Source organism: Carcharhinus amblyrhynchos, chromosome 28 (assembly GCF_965287045.1).
Source record: "Carcharhinus amblyrhynchos chromosome 28, sCarAmb.v2.hapA, whole genome shotgun sequence".
Classification (NCBI taxonomy): domain Eukaryota; kingdom Metazoa; phylum Chordata; class Chondrichthyes; order Carcharhiniformes; family Carcharhinidae; genus Carcharhinus; species Carcharhinus amblyrhynchos.
Genome location: NC_137351.1, coordinates 16,851,279 through 16,870,115, shown reverse-complemented (window position 1 = coordinate 16,870,115; position 18,837 = coordinate 16,851,279). Strand labels below are relative to the sequence as shown.

At 39.6% G+C, this 18,837-nt stretch overlaps 1 protein-coding gene across 3 annotated transcripts in view; it reads left to right on the top strand.

Annotated features, from left to right (window-relative positions):
- Positions 1-18,837, top strand: part of trpm7 (transient receptor potential cation channel, subfamily M, member 7) — a 144,524-nt gene that overhangs the window by 41,799 nt on the left and 83,888 nt on the right. For all 3 annotated transcript variants that reach the window (XM_080214103.1, XM_080214104.1, XM_080214102.1), the window contains 11 exons: positions 5,890-6,088; positions 7,155-7,368; positions 10,129-10,253; positions 10,354-10,525; positions 11,591-11,765; positions 12,568-12,691; positions 15,475-15,547; positions 17,111-17,211; positions 17,490-17,624; positions 18,326-18,379; positions 18,692-18,832. In XM_080214103.1, coding sequence (XP_080070229.1) covers positions 5,890-6,088; positions 7,155-7,368; positions 10,129-10,253; positions 10,354-10,525; positions 11,591-11,765; positions 12,568-12,691; positions 15,475-15,547; positions 17,111-17,211; positions 17,490-17,624; positions 18,326-18,379; positions 18,692-18,832 — 1,513 coding nt within the window. The remainder of the gene's footprint in view (positions 1-5,889; positions 6,089-7,154; positions 7,369-10,128; positions 10,254-10,353; positions 10,526-11,590; positions 11,766-12,567; positions 12,692-15,474; positions 15,548-17,110; positions 17,212-17,489; positions 17,625-18,325; positions 18,380-18,691; positions 18,833-18,837) is intronic.

The following is an 18,837-nucleotide window of genomic DNA, read 5'->3' as shown; positions in this document are numbered from 1 at the left end:
CCATTAAATGAAAAGGTTGCTCCACTATTTTTCCACAACCTATTACTGTGAAATGTACAGGAACAATGGCCTGGGCCTTTGCCTGTGTACTTGGAGGGTCTGGAAGCGAGCACAAAATGTGCTCCTGAAATGTGATTGGTCTTGGAGTGTGGATTCATGCTGACTGGCCAATTAATGGTCAGCCAGTGTGAAACACGCCCTGTGATAGGCTGAGCACTGCTGAGGAGGGCAGGAAGAGGGTGGGTGCCAAGGGTTGGCCTGACACTGCCAGTCTGCTCCCTCAGTGGAACAGCCACTGCAGACCTCTCCTGGGGAGCTGCTGACCCATAAAAAATATATATCCTCAATGTTAGAACTCTGGCACCAGTGTCTGGGCAACACAATCATGCATATACCCCAGTCCCCAGACGTCATTGTTAGTTTTATTTTAGCCCTGACCGTTCATCCCACCCTGGATCGAGGTTACAGCTTAAGTGTAAAGGCTGCCTTGCCAAATCAGCCCATCCCCAAACCTTAAAGCCAGATCAGCAATGTAAAATCCCAGTCAATTGGATCTGTATCATTGCAGGTTACAGTACTTCAGGGGTAGATCCTGGTACTTCTTTAAATGAGTTGAGGTTTTTTGCCTCAGCCACTAATCTGAGTTACGAATTTCAGACATCCACCACTCTCCTGGGTGAAAATGTTTTTCCCAATGTGCCTTCTTTTGACTTTCCCAATTTGGAGATTAATTCAGCAATATTTTAGGAAATTGAACCTTAATTTTAAATGATACAATTCATGAGTTATGGGGGTGTAATGGTAAAAACTGAGTTTTTCAGTAGTAGTTCTACAAAGGCCAGAGACAGTGGACGGTGGAGTAATTCTGTGAGTAAAACAAAATGAGGGGCAGCATGGTGGCACAGTGGTTGGCACTGCTTCCTCAGTGCCAGGGACCCAGGTTCAATTCTGGCCTTGGGTGACTGTGTCTGAGTTTGCACATCCTTCCCATGTCTGTGTGGGTTTCCTCTGGTGTTCTGGTTTCCTCCCACAGTCCAAAGATGTGAAGCTTAGGTGAATTAATCATGGTAATTGTGCAGGGATACAGGGATAAGGCGGGGAGGGGTGAACCTGGATAAGATGCCCATTTGGAGAGTCGGGCAGGCTTGATTGGCCGAATGGCGGCCTCCTGCACTGTAGGGATTTGGTGGAGTGCATCTCTTGGAATATTGCCTTCCACAATAATGTTCAGAAAGGTGTAAGCAGAAGAGAGCAGATTCTCATTAGACCTGTTTAAACATATTGGTGTCTATAATGCTACTGAGTAAAATGCATTCAAACTAATATGCTTCAATGCAGTGTTGGTGTTGCTGATCCCACCACCAAATGGCATTGTCCTTTAGGCTTAAATGTGCATTTGTGCTTTGGAGGATAAAATTCTTAACTGAAAAGCTCAGTTTTTTGACATGTTTTACAGTGACGGTGTAAATGTCTTGTCCTAAACCTTAGCAACAGTAAATTCATTAGTATCTAAAGGCAGCTGGTTTGTTAAAATACGCCTTTAACCAAAGTGAATGACTGCTGCTTCATGCTGGAGTATTCTGCTGAGTGTATAATTCCAGCCTGATTAAACAACAAGGTAGCAAGTATCTTCGTATGGTTTGTATTTTTGCTGCTTGATCTGGCAGTCGGCCAAAGAATCAGCAAGGTTCCAAATCAGACTTGCTGCTTAACAAGCTGTTGTTAATTAGAAAGAAATACTTGCAAACATATAACCTCAGAGCTTCAGAAAGCACCTGCAGCTAATGAAGTATTTTTTTGCTTTCTAAGCAATTGTAGAATCTATCAAAGTTATGTCAGTGGAGTTTATTAATCCTGTACAGGTGTTAGTTCCCCAATTGGAGCTATCTATTCTAATCCCATTTCACTGTATCGTTGAATATTTTTCTTTTTTAATACTGATTTCCTTCGAATTTTGAATTCTCCTGAATATTGAAAGCATGCCATGTTCTTAATAACCCTTGAGGAAAATGTCTTTGTTACTTTGAAACATGACCATTCCAGAACACTCCAATCTGTTTTTCTACTTTCTACCCTTCATAAACTTGAATTTTTACATGACTCTGCTGCCAGTATTCTAACTTGTATCAGCTCGCATTGATTCATTTTCCTGTGCTCCCTGACCTATATTCGTTCCTGATCCAGCATCAGCTCAGTCTTAAAATTCACACCCTTGTTTTCAATACCCCCTATGACTATGTCCCTGTTTCTATAATCTCCTGCAGACCGCCAACTCTCCGATCTCTGAGCTCACCCGAACCTGACCTCTTGAGCATCTCCAATTTTAATTATACTATGATTGACTGTGCCTTCTGCTGCCAAGACCTTGAATTCTGGAATTCCCTTCCTAAATCTTGCCCCACTTCACCTCTTCTCTAAGATGCTGCTTCAATCCTTGCTCGTTGACCAAAGTTTTGATCTTCTGTTTAATGTTCCATGTTTTGCCATGCTTCTATGAAGTGTCTTGGGATGCTTTCTTATTATAAAGGTGACATGTAAATATAAGTTACATAGGAGCAAGCAGGGGTATGCCAATTTGGCTGTTTGAGTCTGTTCCACCATGCTGGAAATCAAAAAAGCAGAAAATGCTGGATAAACTCAGGTTTGGTAACACCTGTAGAGAGAGAAGCAGTTAATGTTTCAAGCCCATTATGACCCTTCTATCTAACCCCAGGTACCTAACTCAGTGCTGAATACATTCAGTGACCCATTCTCCACTATCTTCTGGAGAAAAGAATTCCACAGACCAATGACTCTCCAAGAAAAATTCTCGTCCTTGTCTTAAAAGGGAGACATCTTATTTTTAAACTGTGTCTCTGTTTTAATTTCTCCCCACAAAAAAAATTCTCTTGGTATCCCATGTTAAGTTCCTCAAGATGTAATTTGTTTCAATAAGATCACCTCTTTCTTCTTAACTTGTAGGTACAAGCCCAATCTGTTCAACCTTTCTTACTAGGATATGCGCCTCATTCCAGTGGTAGGATCAGAAACTCCAAGGATATATTATGAAGCCAGCCTATATCCCAACAATTTTCTATCTTGTCTTTAATGTGAGGATAAGATGTTTCATTCCCGGTGTGATCTTTTTGGCAAAGTAGGAAGCTTTTATCAAAACAAACTTTATTTAACGACACAGTTTAATTCTAACAAATGAACTAGCATAACCAATAACAATTGAACAATACTTAAACATAAGATACAAGTCTTAGCTGCTAACCTGTTACTATGAGTTCCAATTCAAGCAATATTCCTCTTATAGATCTAAACCGCCTCTTTCAAATGTGCAAAACACAGTGATTTTGTTGTGATTTATGTTACCAGTCTTTGGAGAGAGACAGATATTGTTTTTCTGAAATGAAACTGAAAACTATATTTCCTTTCTGCAAGCTTAGCTTCTCTTATTAACACATGATTCTGTTCCTGTCAATCAATCTAGTCAAAACTCAACTCTAAAACTCCAAGAGGAACTCAAATTCAATAGCTCTGCTAAAACAATTCCATCTAAAATGAGTACTTGTGTTCCCAGCTACCAGTTTTCTTCTAGACAAATTGGCACCCTACTAAAACAGGTTGGAATTTTATTCATACCCCCTATAAGAAACATGTATATTTCTTAAAGGCGCAGAATCATCACACCAAGAATGAGTCAAATGAACCTCCTCTGAACTGCTAATCCTTTTCCAGTTCTCCCTATGTCTGCATGGACTTTCTCTGGGTTCTCAATTTCCTTCCACGGTCCAAAGATGTGTCGGTTAGATGGATTAATCATGGTTAATGTGTGGGGTTCCTGGGGGTAAGGCAGTGAAGAGGACCTGAGTGGGATGTTCCTTTGGAGGGTCGGTGTAGAATTGATGGACCAAATGTCCTCTTTTGGCACAATGGTTCTCTAGAGACCAAAACTGTACACTGTAATCGAAATGTGGTCCCACCAAGGCCCGGTTCATCTGCTGTAAAACTTCCGAATGTTCGTATTACATTCCCCATGCAATAAATACCACATTTCATTTATCATCCTAATCATTTGCTGTACCTGCATGTTGACATTTTGTAATTTGTGTACCAGGACACCCAGATCCCTCTACCATCGAGTTTGGCAATCTTTCACCATTTAAATAACGCTGCTTTTCTATTCTTCATACCAAAATGGGAAAGTTCACATTTACCCAAATTATGCCCCATTTGCCAGATTTGTATGCACTCACTTAATCTACCTATATCGCTTTACAGACTCTACTCTTCTTGGCAGCTTACTTTCCTACCTATCTTGGTGTCATTGGCAAATTTAGCCAGCCATACATTTAATCCTTTAATAAAAGTCATTGATATAGATTGTGAAATAATTAAGGCTCCAACATTGTTCCCTGTGGCCCTATATTAGTTACAGCTTGCCAATCTGAAAAAGATCCATTCACCCTACTCTCTGGTTTCTGTTAGCTACCCAGTCCTTTATTCATAATATGTCACCCCATGAGCTCTTATTTTGTGTAGTAAGGTTTGATGTGGCACCTTCTGAAATGCCATTGGGGACTCAAGTATGCCATCCCTACCAGTTCATCAAAAAACTCAAATAGATTATTTGAACATTATTTCTCTTTCACAAAGCTGTATTGGCTGTTCCTAATCATATCATGATTTTCCAAGTATCTTGCTGTTACTTCCTTAGCAATGGATTCTAGCACTTTCCCTATGAGAAATGTTAGACTAACTGGCTGGTGGCTACCTGATTTTTGCCTTCCTCTTCATAATAAATATATTACATTAACTATTTTCCAATACACTGGGACCCTTCCAGAATCTTAAGGGATTTTGGAAGATTATAACCAATTCCTCTGCTATCTGCACTGCCACTGCCTTTAAAACACTAATGCAGGGTATCTAAACCTGGAGATTTGTCAGCCTTTAGGCCTAATAATTTCCCTAGCACTTTTCCCTGGTGGTAGTTTTAAGTTTCTCCCTCCTGTTTATCTCTTGACTTTCAGTTATCTTTGGTAGGTTTTCTAAGTCTTCTACCATGAAGACAGACACAAGGTTTATATATTTTTATGATCTTTTTGTATTTTTACTTCCACTAGTTTAAGGGTGGATATATTTGTGCCTCGTAATCTCTCTGTTTCATTCTGGTTTCTAAATCTAGCCATTAGTTCCTTCCTTGTTCTTTACCCAACATATCTTCACATTTCGTTGAAATGCAGCTACCATCTATCAGCCCTTCACTCAATGGCCATCTTCTTCACAGCTTACCATGCGCCTTAATTTAACATTGACAAATTCCATTTTGACCAATATCTAAAATCCACTTTTGTGGCTAAAATTCTTTGGTTGCCTTTGAAAAATAATTTTGTTATTTGAGCAAATGACTGAAATTTGCATCTCATCAGTAAAACTGAGGAGCAACTGGTGATGGGAGAAGCATGCACTGAATTTATATATAGCCATGATTTAAAATGCTTCCAGTTTTAATGGCCTGAATTTTGTAAAGTTTGTAACTGATTAATGATGACAGGAATGTCACCTCTAGTCTTCTTGCTGAATTTTGCCTTTTGTCACGATTAGAATATAATGCATTTAAAATAAAGATACATATTGTAGAACTGAGACTTGTGACTAAGGTCAGGAGAGTGTAATTAATTTTAAGTTTTGATTTTCTTTCTTTTTGTTGCCCATAATGAAGCTAACAGATACTTTCAAAAATGATAAATTGTTTCAAATGAACTTTTGTTTTCTACATTTTGCCCCTTGAAGGAAATACAAATTCTCCTTTTCCAGAAGATTCATTCTCATATTATTTCATGCACAAATTTATGTGCTGCACTTAGAAGCCGTAATTGCTGATCTGCTGCATTCTGACAGGTGTTGCTGCGGTCGGCTGGTCCGGCAGCATCTTGGCTTCACTGCAAGCCTGGCAATGAAGTACTCCGACGTGAAATTGGGTGAGCCTGAGAACCTGGGAAAAGAGGAATGGTCGGTGGAGAAACACACGAGCGAAAGTCCAACAGATGCTTATGGAGTTATTAATTTTCAGGGCGGGTCACATTCTTACAGAGCTAAGGTTTGTAAGATTGGAGTTCTGTTTCTTGCAGGTGTGTTAAATTAATCAGGTGCTTCTATATCCAGAGGTTATTGTTTGGTATGTTTTATGAGCAACCTCATTTTTTGTTTTTGAGTTTTGTCGAGTTTCATTGTTTCTGAAATGTTAGAAGTGTAAAGGATGACGAGATTTCTTTATGGTCTTTCTATGAAAAGTCCAAAAACTTTTACTTAAATGTTTTGCATCCCAATCAAAGAAAGCTGGTTCTGATCTATGAAATGGTTGCTTTCAATTAGCCAATCCAGAATGACTATTGGATGCACCCTAATATAGTGCTTGATTTTATGGTTGGACAAACTAATTTTATAAATTCAAGGAGAAATATAAGGATTTCCATCATGCTGTGTTGTGACAATTTTCATTTTTTAGAATATTTTTATTAGAAGTTTTTAAAGTTTTGCTTTATGGGTTGTGCATTAAGATTTAAAAAAATCAATTGAAAGATTAGTAGCACCAGAACTTGCAAAAATGCACCCACCCCAGTGCTTGCATCACATGATGCTGCTGCATCCATTCCTGCCTATCCCCAATAACTTTACATCCCCTTGTTAATAATGAATCTATCTACATCTGCCTTAAAAATATTTAAAGACTGTGTTTCTGTTGCCTTTTTGTAGAAGAGAGTTCCAAAGGCTTCAGCCTCAGACAAAACAATTTCCTTCGTTTCTGTTTAAAATTGGTAGCTCCTTAATTTTGCTTCTATCTCTAGTTGACCCCTTGTTAGAAAAGACATTCTCTACTTCAAATGATTTTCCCTTTGGCAGTTGGGAAGAAAAAAGAAAATGCCTTTTCATCGCATCTCGTCCTGTTTCTCAAAACATTTCACATGCGATGAATTACTTTGAAAGGCAGTACCTGACACAGGTTAAGGCTGGCCAGGTGAAGGGGGTGGGGATATCACTGGTGGATCCCATTGTAACTAAGATTTGTGGCGTTCATGTTTGTTATGTTTAAATTTGTGATAATTTTCTCCCATTTGGGAACCATGTGCAACTGACCAGTATCCTTTTTTATTGAAATGGTGTAGTATGCACGACTTTCCTATGACACAAAACCTGAGGCTGTTTTAAGACTAATGCTGAAAGAATGGCAAATGGAACTACCTAAACTCGTCATCTCTGTACATGGAGGAATGCAGAATTTTGAACTTCATCCACGCATTAAGCAGGTTGTTGGAAAAGGCTTAATCAAAGCAGCGGTGACTACAGGAGCCTGGATTCTAACTGGAGGAGTGAATGCAGGTATTGCAGAGAAAAATGTTGGTGTTTTGACCAAATCTGAGCTAAGACATTGAATCAGTAATGACCGGTAAATTCCCTGCTTGTACCTGTCACTCATGGAAACATAGAAAATGGGAACAGCAGTAGGCCATTCGGCTCTTTAAACCTGCTCTGTTATTTAGTAAGATCATGGCTGGTCTCTGTCTAAATGCCATACTCCTGTGTTCAATCCCTACGCCTTGACAACTTTAGTCTAGAAATCTATCTTTCTTTCTTAAATATTTTTAGTGATTTGGCCTCCACAGTCTTCTGTGGTAGAGAATTCCACAGGTTCATCACCGTCTGGGTGAAGAAGTTTCTCCTCATTTCAGTTCGAAATGATATATACCCAGCATCCCAAGGAGTTGAGCCTTTGTCCCTAGACACCCCATCCCTCCCCGCTGCAGCCTGAGGAAACAACACCTCTGCATCCAGTCCTGTCAGAACTTCACATATTTCAATTTGATCCCATTTCATACTTCTAAATTGCAGTGAACACAGTCCCAGTCGATCCAATCTTGCATCATAAGACAAGCCTGTCATTCACCAGACATTCAACGTCGGGTCAATGTTCACTACACGCCCTCTATGGCAAGTATATCCTTTCTTAGATAGAGACCAGCTGCACACAGTTCTCCAGGTGTGGTCTCACCAAGGCTCTGTCCAACTGCAGGAAGATATCCTTGCTCCTGTACTCAAGTCCTCCTGCAATGAAGGCTAACGTGCCATTTGCCTTCCTAATTGGATAATACAAAACTTGGAAGTATTGTAAACTGTAAAGAGAACAACGTAGAATATCAAAAGGGCATAGACAGATTGATGGAGTGGGCAGATGGGTGGCAGATGAAGTTCAATATGCAGAAGTGTGTGATGTGATGCGTTTTGGTAGGAAGAACATGGAGGGACAATGTAAAATAATGGTTAAAATTCTTAGAGGGGTGCAGGAGCAGAGGAACCTCGGTATATATGTGCATAGTTCATTGAAGATGGTAGGAGAGATGGAGAGAATGCTTAATAAAGTATATAGTGTCCTGGGTTTTATCAATAGGGGCACAGAGTACAAGAACAAGGAAGTTATACTGAACTTATACAAGACACTAGTTAGACCTCAGCTGGAATATTGTGTACAGTTCTGGGCACCACGCTATAGGAAGGATGTGAACACATTGGAGAGAGTGCAGAAGAGATTTACAAGAATGGTTCCAGGGATAAGAAACTTCAGTTATGAGGATGAATTGGAGCGATTGGGACTGTTCCCCTTAGAGAGAAGAAGATTAAGAGGAGATTTGATAGAAATGCTCAAAATCATGAGGGGACTTGACAGGGTAGATAGGGAGAAACTGTTCCCACTTGTAAAAAGATTGAGAGGGCACAGATTTGAAGTGATTTTCAAAAGAGGTAAATGTGATACGAGAGAAAATGTTTCCACACAGAGTGGCTGGGATCTGGAATGTTGTGCTTGGAAGTGTGGTGGAGGCAGGCACAATCAAGGCATCCAAGAGGGTGTTGGAGGATTTGAATAGGAACAAGATGCAGGGATACGGGGGAAAAGGCAGGGGACCAGCACGAAATCACGTTGCTGTTTTGGAGAGCAGGTGCAGACACAGTGGGCCGAATAGCCTTCTCCTGTGCCATTCCAGTTCTGAGATTCTGTGAACTGCTTTCTGTATTTGCATTCTTGCTCACAGTGACCGGTGTATTAGGACACCCAAGTCCCTTTGATCCAAACATATAATAAGAGTCAGACCAGTGAAATCTACTTGTAGATTCACCAAAGATTTGTAGTGCTTCCATTACGTAATCGAAGCATCACTGATTTTTATCTAAAGCTGTGTTTGAAGCCACTAATTTCTCTAATTGCAAAATGTTAAAACAAGCCATGTCATTGAATATGTGCCTTTTAAATGAAGCATGTGCTAAGGGTGGATAGTGAGGTCTTTTTAAAAATATTAAACTTCATCCAGAATTTAATTTAACTTTTTCTTTCTTCCTTGTGAGCACTGTCAAATTTGGATGTCCTACATGTGACTTCTAGTTTACCCAAACATATAAATGTAGCTAGAAGTAGCGTTTGGGTTGCTGAGAGTGGCAATAAGTTCCAATAAGAGAGGCACTCAATAATAAGTAGTCTTTACGCAGAGGCCCATGATCTTCAGTGAGACAAGGAGAACTCTCCCACTAAATATATTAGAGAGCTGATCAGGTTTTGCTGTAGTTGTAAATTTGATGAGCTGAGACTGACTTGCCTTTTCTGTTTTACTGAAAGTCAGCACCCAGTTTGTCCTTTTGTATCTCCTATAGTAGTGTAAGGGCTTGGGAACTGGCTTCCTGATTTCTGGATGTGCTCCTTCATCCTTGCCACAACAAAATGAAGCGTGTTGGGACATTGGAGCAGATTTCTTTCAAGTGTACAGTGATGCTTAAAATAACCCAGTATTTTAATACAGCTAAACATACCATCTTAGTAATACCTTGGAAAGTTTTGATACATTAAAGTGGCTATATAAATGAAACTGTTGTTTATTTGCATGTAATTCTCATAATTTTTTTTGGCAGTATTGACACATTATGGTGAAGTTGAGAAGTTAACTGAGCCCCCGCCTGCCTGCAAGGGTTTATTCATCATCGTTTTATATGTTGATTTGCTCTGAATAAAATGGCCACTTAATTTTTAATCAGTTTATTGTGCACGGTGGGCTGAACTTCTCATTCTGCTGTTGTTTGAACATTATTTCATTCTAGGTGTTGTGAAACATGTTGGTGATGCACTGAAAGAACACATTTCGCGTTCATCTCGAAAGATTTGCACAATTGGAATTGCCCCTTGGGGTGTGATTGAAAATAGGAATGATCTTATTGGAAGAGATGTAAGGATATTATGTTTCAGTTTGAACTCTGCATTGCTGAACCTTTACGTCTCTTTGTAAAATATTTTGACTGTAACCCAGGGATTTTCTTCACTTGCAGGTTATTGCCCCGTACCAAACATTGTTAAACCCTCTGAGTAAGCTGAATGTTCTAAACAGTCTGCACTCCCATTTCATTCTGGTTGATGACGGCACAGTTGGAAAATACGGCGCTGAAGTAAAGCTTCGGAGAGAGCTAGAAAAACACATCAACCTTCAGAAGATTCACGCAAGTGAGTTCTTCAGACGTTTATAGACCAAAGATTTGCATTTGTTGAATGATATGTTTTGTAGTTATAGATCAACAGGCTGGAATTCTGTTCAGTTGTGATTTGAGTTGAGGAAGAAAAGTTTGGAGTTCTTGACGATGTTACCCAGAGTTTGAAAATAGAGTCTACAATTGTACAATTTGTGTCTAACATGTTGGAACAGCTTCAGTGGTCTCATTCATGTCCTGGCAGTTTAAAAAAAATGCTATTTAAATAAATGTTGAGCTGAATTTCAGATTTGTAATACTGATGTAGCAAGGACCTTGAAAACAAAATACTGCGGATGCTGGAAATCTGAAATAAAAAGAGAAAATGCTGGAAAGACTCAGCAGGTTTGGCATCAAGTCTGGGTGACTTTTCCACAGCTCTGAAACTGCTGTTTCTGTTGTATTCAATTCAGTTGCTGTAAATGGCTGTTTGCCTTTTCCTTCACTCCAGACCAAATAACCTATTCAATATCAGAATACAATCAGTCTGCTGTCCTTGTATCCCTATTGCCTATTGCCCGTTAATATCTAACTGCTGGTGACTTTAGCTACTGGGTGCAGATTCTCTAAAGGTACTGTCTGCACCGTGACTGACCTTATCAGACCATCTGATTTGTACCTGTTGGCATTCATATAAATTCCTATTTTGTCATGAAATTACTTTTGTTTTCCCTCTTCCCTCCAAACACAGTGGTTAACACTGCGTCTCACAATTCCAAGGACCCTGTTCGATTGTGGCCTTTTGGTGACTGTGTGGTGTTTGCACATACTTCTCGTGTCTGTGTGCGCTTCCTCCCACAATCCAAAAATGTTACTGGTTAGGTGGATTGGCCATGCTAAATTGCCCCTTAGATGTGTAGGCTAGATGGATTAGCCACGTTAAATGTGTGGAGTTGCAGGGATAGGGCAGGGAAGAGAGCCTGGGTAAGATATTCTGTCAGGGAATTGGTGCAGACTCATTGGGCCAAAAGTCCTCTTCTATACTGTAAGGATTTGATGAAAACAAACATTGCTTTGCTATTTTTTTGCTTTATTTTTATAGGAATTGGCCAAGGTGTACCCGTAGTTGCTTTGATATTTGAAGGTGGGCCTAATGTAATCCCCACCGTGTTAGAATACCTGCTGGAGAGCCCCCCAGTGCCTGTCGTGGTATGTGAAGGAACTGGTCGAGCTGCAGACCTTCTGGCTTATGTGCACAAGCAGACGGAAGAGGGAGGGTAAGAAACATCTGTGCATAAGCATAGCACGGGACAGGAAGGAAGAAAGGAATTTGGTGCAACTTAAATGTTAAATAACATTGAACTGCTTTGCTTATTTAAAGTGTATATCTGAAATAAAACAGGAAATGCCGGAAATATTTAGTAGATCAGCTAGTATCAATGGAGAGAAAAGAGGTTAACATCTAAAGTCAGTGATCTTTTTGTCAGAATCATTTCTGCCCCCTTTATAAGGTTCATTATAAAACTGAAGCCTTGAAGTTACTGCGATCTTTAACTGCTTCATACAGTGTTGGAGCACAGAAAATAGATAATTTGTTGCAAGTATACACTTTTTCTGTAGGTGAGCCAGTTATCCTGATTCCAATGTTCAATACTCCCCTCTTCCAGGTGTTTATTTAATGTTTATTTGAATCAAGTTATAAACTCTGCTTTTAGAATTTTTTTAAACAACACTTAAACAACCTATAATATTCTTGAAGACTATCTTGTAACCATTTTTGTTCTGGTGAAAAATGTCCAAATTGCTCTAGTTAACAGTTATGAAGAAATATTGGCAGTAAGTGAAAGAAAATAATAAAGGATTTTTCCAAAAAGCAAATTAAAAGACAAGTTAACTCTAGATAAGTTAGACTAATAATATTAAACACAGGTGAAAATAGATTGCCATATAGCTAATTGGAACAAGATTGTTTTTTAATGTTATGTCTAATTTTTCAGAATTATTTACCTTGTAGGAAAGTTTGTTGATTAAGCAACCAATTGTCTGCTTAACTGATTTCTGTGGTTGGTTCTCCTCTAGAATACTTCCAGATGGGTTGGAATTGGAAATCCTCACAACAATCAAAAAGACTTTCAACTTCAGCCAAAGTGAAGCACACCATCTATTTCAGACTCTGATGGAATGTATGAAAACTAGAGAACTTGTAAGTTTTGTTACAATAATGTACTGAGGTGGGCTGCACAGTTCGTCACACCATAAAAATTAGAAACATGAGTAGGCCATTCAGCCCTTCGAGCTTGCTCCAACATTTAAAAGATCGTGGCTGATCTAACACTTCCCTGCTTTATCTCTGTAACTCTTAATTCCGGATTGGTTTAAAAACAGATTGATTTCAGCCTTGAAAACATTCGAGGATTGGCTTCCAAAGCTTCCAGGTTAAGAATTCCAAAGATTCACTATTTTGGGAGAAGAAATTCTTCCTCAAATCCTCTTTTATATGAGCACCTCCTTATTCTGTGACTATGCCCTCTGGTCCTACACTCTCCCATTGAGTGGAAACATCCTCCTTATTTGTCTCAGTCATATCACCCCTCATTCATCTGAACTCCAAGGAGCACAGACCCAATCTGTTTATACTTTTCTCACATAGCAGTATCTCCCTACCCAGTAAAGTAGTAAGCAGTTCCTGTTTAAATGCAACAAGATCTGGACAATATCCAGGCTTGGACTAGCAAGTGGCAAGTAACATTCGCACCACACAAATGCCAGGCTATGACCATCACCAATAAGAGACACTCTAACCACTATCCCTTGACATTCAATGGTGTAACCATCACTGAATCCCCACTGTCAACATCCTTGGGGTTACCATTGACCAGAAACTCAACTGGACTCACCACTAACACAGTAGCTACAAGAACAGGTCAGAGGCTAGGAATACTGTGGCAAGTAACTCACCTCTTGACTCCCCAAAGCCAATCCACCGTCTACAAGGCACAAGTCAGGAGTATGATGGAATACTCCCCACTTGCCTGGATGGTTCATTCCCAACAGCATTCAAGAAGCTTGACTTCAAGGTTGCAGTAAAGTAGGAGAGAAAGTGTACATTTATATTTATTTTGATTTATTATTGTCACCTGTATTAGCATACAGTGAAAAGTATTGTCTCTTACGTGTTATACAGACAAAGCATATTGTACATAGAGAAGGAAAGAAGCGGCTGCAGGATGTAGTGTTACAGCCATAAGCTAGGGTGTAGAGAAAGGTCAACTTGATACGAGGTAAGTCCATTCAAAAGTCTGATGGCAACAGGGAAGAAGATATTCTTGAGTTGGTTGTTACGTGACCTCAGAGTTTTGTATCTTCTTCCCGACAGAAGAAAGTGGAAGAGAGTATGTCCGGAGTGTGTAGAGTCCTTGATTATGCTGGGTGCTTTTCTGAGGCAGCGGAAAGTGTGGACAGAGTCAGTGGGTGTGAGCTTGGTTTGTGTGATGGACTGGGCTTCGTTCACAACCCTTTGTAGTTTTTTGCAGTCTTGGACAGAGGAGGAGCCATACCAAGCTGTGAACAACCAGAAAGAATGCTTTCTATGGTGCATCTGTAACAGTTGGTGAAAGCCATAGCAGACATGCCAAATTTCCTTAACCTCCTGAGAAAGTAGAGGTGTTGATGTGATTTCTTAACTATAGCGTTGATGTGGAGGGACCAGGGCAGACTGTTGTTGATCTAGATACCTAGAAACTTGAAACTTTCAACCAGTTCAACTTCACCCCCATCGATGTAGATTGAGATATTTCCTCCACAATGCTTCCTTAAGTCAATGACTATCTCTTTCATTTCGTCGACATTGAGGCAGAGATTATTGTCGTCACACCAGTTCACCACAGTAGTTAGAACTGCTGTCTTATGTTACTAGGGGCCCGAGTTTGATTTCAGCCTTGGGTGACTGTATGGAGTTTGCACATTCTCCCGATGTCTGTGTGGATTTCCTCTGGGTGCTCTGGTTTCCTCCCACAGTCGGAAGATGTGCTGGTTGAATGGATTGGCCATGTTACATTGCCCTTTAGTATTCTAAGATGTAAAGGCTCGGGGAATTAGCCGGTAAATACATGGGGTTACAGGGATAGGGCCTATGAAATGCTTTGTTGGTGAATTGATGCTGACTCAATGGGCAAAATGGCTTTCTTCTGCACTGTAGGGATTCTATTTTTTTTACAACTTCAGGGCAATCTAAAATGCTTTGCAGCCAATGAAGTAATTTTGACATATAGTTACTGCTGTAATACAGGAAATGTGATTTGGACTTTGATCCCATGGTCACCTGACTTGGGTGTGAATATTGCCTTTAAGCCAATGCTGATGCTCGAATGAGCCAACACCACCTCAATGATGTGGGCTTGAATTTCTATTCCCACCCCCCATCCCACACGGCCTCATGGGAAAGATTGGGTTCACATTATTGTAGTAGGTATAGGGAGGGCTTTTTATGAAATCTAATTGTCTCCCACATTGTCGGAAGATAATTGTAAGCTAAGCTATATCTTCTTTCTTCCCATGGAATTAGCATAGGAACATTGTTGCCTTGCTTCGAGTGAGGTGGTGCATTAATTGGAGAGAAGTCAGGCAGTCTACGCTCAAAAGAGAACTTTATGTATGATTTCAGATTGATTGGTGGTTGCATGAAATCAGGAATTGGCTTGTGTGGGTATTTGGAAAAATGTTCATATTGCATTACATTTGTGTTTAAATTTTGTATTATTTCAAATGTTTTATAGTATCACCCCGATATTGAGTGATGGCAGGTTTTAGTTTAGTTGCAACATGTCCATCCACTGGAATAGTTTGCCTGTACAAATCTTTACTAAAGTAAAAATGCATTTATGTCATACATTTCATGTCGAAAAGCATTCCCAAGTGCTTTATTTTGGAAAAAAGAATGGGTGTTGATCCTCATCTGGATTTTAGTCATGTTGCATATGATTTCAGATCACTGTATATCACATTGGAGCGGAAGAACATCAAGACATAGACGTGGCCATTCTAACAGCGTTGTTAAAGGGCAAGTATCCTGGGTTTGAACCACTTCTTTGGTAATCTTTTCTATCCTCGGTTCATCGTAGTGAAAGTTGACTTTGTTCGATCATATTGATGAATAGATACATTCATTGGTTAAATAATTCTTGCAAAGAGTATTTTAAGAATCAAGTTTCAGATTCTTAAATCTTAGATGCCGTGTTGATACAGGTTGGAATTTCCTGGCTGTTTGCACCCCCACGCCAAATCTCCATCCACTGTAGTGGGACCAGAGAATTCCACTGGCGCAAATGACCAGAAAATTCTGGCCGCAAAGTGAGATGCTGAGTGATTATTTATTCACTGATGCTTTTGTCAGTGAGTGCAACAAAATACTTCTCCATTAGCTCAATCTTCTATAAGTGAAATAGATCCAAGGATAGTGATGAGGATGGAAAGCATGGGATATGTGTGAGAAAAAGATGTTGTGGATTCCTGAAATAAAGCCAGTTGTACACTAATCACATAGGTTTCAATGAATGCAATCAATGTATGAATACTCGGTTTAAAACCAAAGTGACATTGAGCTACATAGATTGCAAACCTAGAAATTTGCTCCGACAGAATCATATGTCTGCTTTAATACCACATTAACTAAATTTTCAATATGATAAAGGTCAAAATGATAAAAGGTCTAAAGATGACATAGTGGTTAGCATTGCTGCCTCACAGCGCCAGGGAACCGGGCTCAATTCCAGCCTTGGGCTGTTGTCTGTGTGGCATTTTCATGTTCATCTCTTGTCTGCGTGGGTTTCCCCTGGGTGTCCCGGTTTCCTCCCACTGTCAAAAGATGTGCAGGTTAGGGTGGATTGGCTATGATAAATTGCCCCTTTGTGTCCCAAGATGTGTAGGTTAGGGGGATTAGCTAAGTTAAATGCACAGGGTTACAGGGATAGGGTGGGGACAGAGTGGGGGGAGCCTAGGTAAGATGCTCTTTCGGAGAGTCAGTGCAGACTTGATGGGCTGAATGGCTTCCTAATGCACTTTTAGTGATTCTAAAATGGTCTTTGCAGTTCAGCAGGACAACAGAGTTGGGTGATGTGACAAGGAACCAGAATCTGTCTTTCTGAACTCTGGTGTTGAACACTAAACTGCTCAGATTCTAAAGTGGGAATCATAGGAAAATCAAAGTTCAGAATGAGACATGATAGGTGCCTACAACTAGCTTTATGCTGACAAAAGCTACATATGTGATGGCTAAGAGCCAAACATATGAGTAAAAAGATCATTTCAACAGTTTGTGGTAGGAATAAATGATCTTATTGGGGTTATTATTCTGTGCAATGTGTTTTTTTTTGTAAAGAAAGGGCTGTCAATGAATTCCAGGCAAAAGTAAGCCTGCAAGTGGCATTGTGTTGTTTCTTAACCCTCTGGCCCGAATATGAACTCAGCAACTGTCAAAAGCTTATGTAATTATACCTAGAATGAGAGAGCTGAAAACTTAGTCCTGGCATGTACAGCATGCAATAACATGTTGCATCTTTTCCACACTCTGTTCCAAATAGTCAGTTAATATGTTTCACTGAAACTATAACTCTCTTAAATTCAGGTACCAATTCATCTGCATTTGATCAATTGATTTTGACTCTCGCCTGGGACAGAGTGGATATTGCTAAGAACCATGCTTTTGTTTATGGTCAGCAATGGTTGGTACGTAAGCATAGAGCTCATTGTAACACAGGAGTGGAATTAATATTTGTTTATATTTATAATAATATTTATTAATTGTTATTTTCTGTCTTTTATGTAATGTAATTCTTTCAATTATAACTTGGAAAATTCCAATCTTTCATTTTTCTCCTAGTGTTTACTGTTGTTTCCTGATTTTAAAAACAATTATCGTTCAGCCTAACTGATGCACTAACCATTAAGATTCATCACTGCAGCAAGTCCGACTTCAGTTGCTTATTTTTTATTAAATGTTGTAGGTTGGATCACTGGAGCAAGCGATGTTGGATGCTCTTGTCATGGACCGAGTGGAATTTGTGAAACTTCTCATTGAAAATGGAGTTAGCATGCACAAATTCCTCACAATCCCCAGGCTTGAAGAGCTGTACAACACAGTAAGTGTGAGGAATGGCTTGTGTTTGAAGTCCCAAATGCAGTTGTATTAATATTGGAAATTTGTGATAAATATTTTACAGATCATTGAAGCACAGACTCTAGTAGCTGTAATTACACTACATGTTACGAGGTAGTTTAAATTATTGGTTCATGTGAAATGTTTTTGTTTGTAGCTATGTATTTCTATATGAGAGGAGGTACTGGCGTAGTGGTATTATCACTAGACTATTAATTCAGGAATTTAGCAAAAATCTGGAATTAAGAATCTACTGATGACCATTAAACCATTGTTGATTACTGGAAAAGCCCATCTGGTTCATTAATGTCCTTTAGGGAAGGAAATCTTCCGTCCTTACCTGGTCTGGCTTACGTGTGATTCCAGAGCCACAGCAGTGTGATTAACCAACAACTGCCCTCTGAAATGGGCAGACCACTCAGTTATACTGCAGTGGCTCAAGAAGGCAGCTCACCACCACCTTCTCAAGGCCAACTAGGGATAGACAATAAATATTGGCCAAACCAGCGACGCTCATGTCTCACAAATGAATAAAAACACATTCAAATGAAATTGTTGTCTGTAAAAAAAAAACTTTGACATCTTGCGAATGTGATTGCGCTACATCAATGTGTTCTCACTGCTCGTTCTTTCCTCTGGTGCTCAAATACTTCCTCATTTTATTTTTGTACTGTTTCATTACAGAAACAAGGGCCGACTAATCCTACGCTACTACATCTAGTGAGGGATGTTAAACAGGTAATATTTCTGTTGTTTATCTTCAAACTGTGTGATCGCACACTGTGATCTCTGACATAGAGTTTATAAACAAGAATATTTCAAACTTATCATAGATTTTTACGATGACCTTTGATGGTGTGTCCAAATTAGAACTTAGCCTATAACAGTCGAATGAGGTAGTGTCCTCATGAGGTTGAATGCAGAAACCTTGTCTGTGTGAAAAAAGAGATTCGTAAGAAGTACATATCTTAGTTCACTGGCAGTTTCATGGGGATGGAGTAGCATTGCCACTGCCAGAGTAAATCATTTTCAATTGCTTTTATTCCATAGGGTAACCTCCCTTCAGATTATAAAATCACTTTGATTGATGTGGGTCTCGTCATCGAATATCTTATGGGTGGAACTTACCGATGTACATACACGAGGAAACGTTTCAGAATAATCTACAATAATCTCCATGGGAACAACAGGGTATG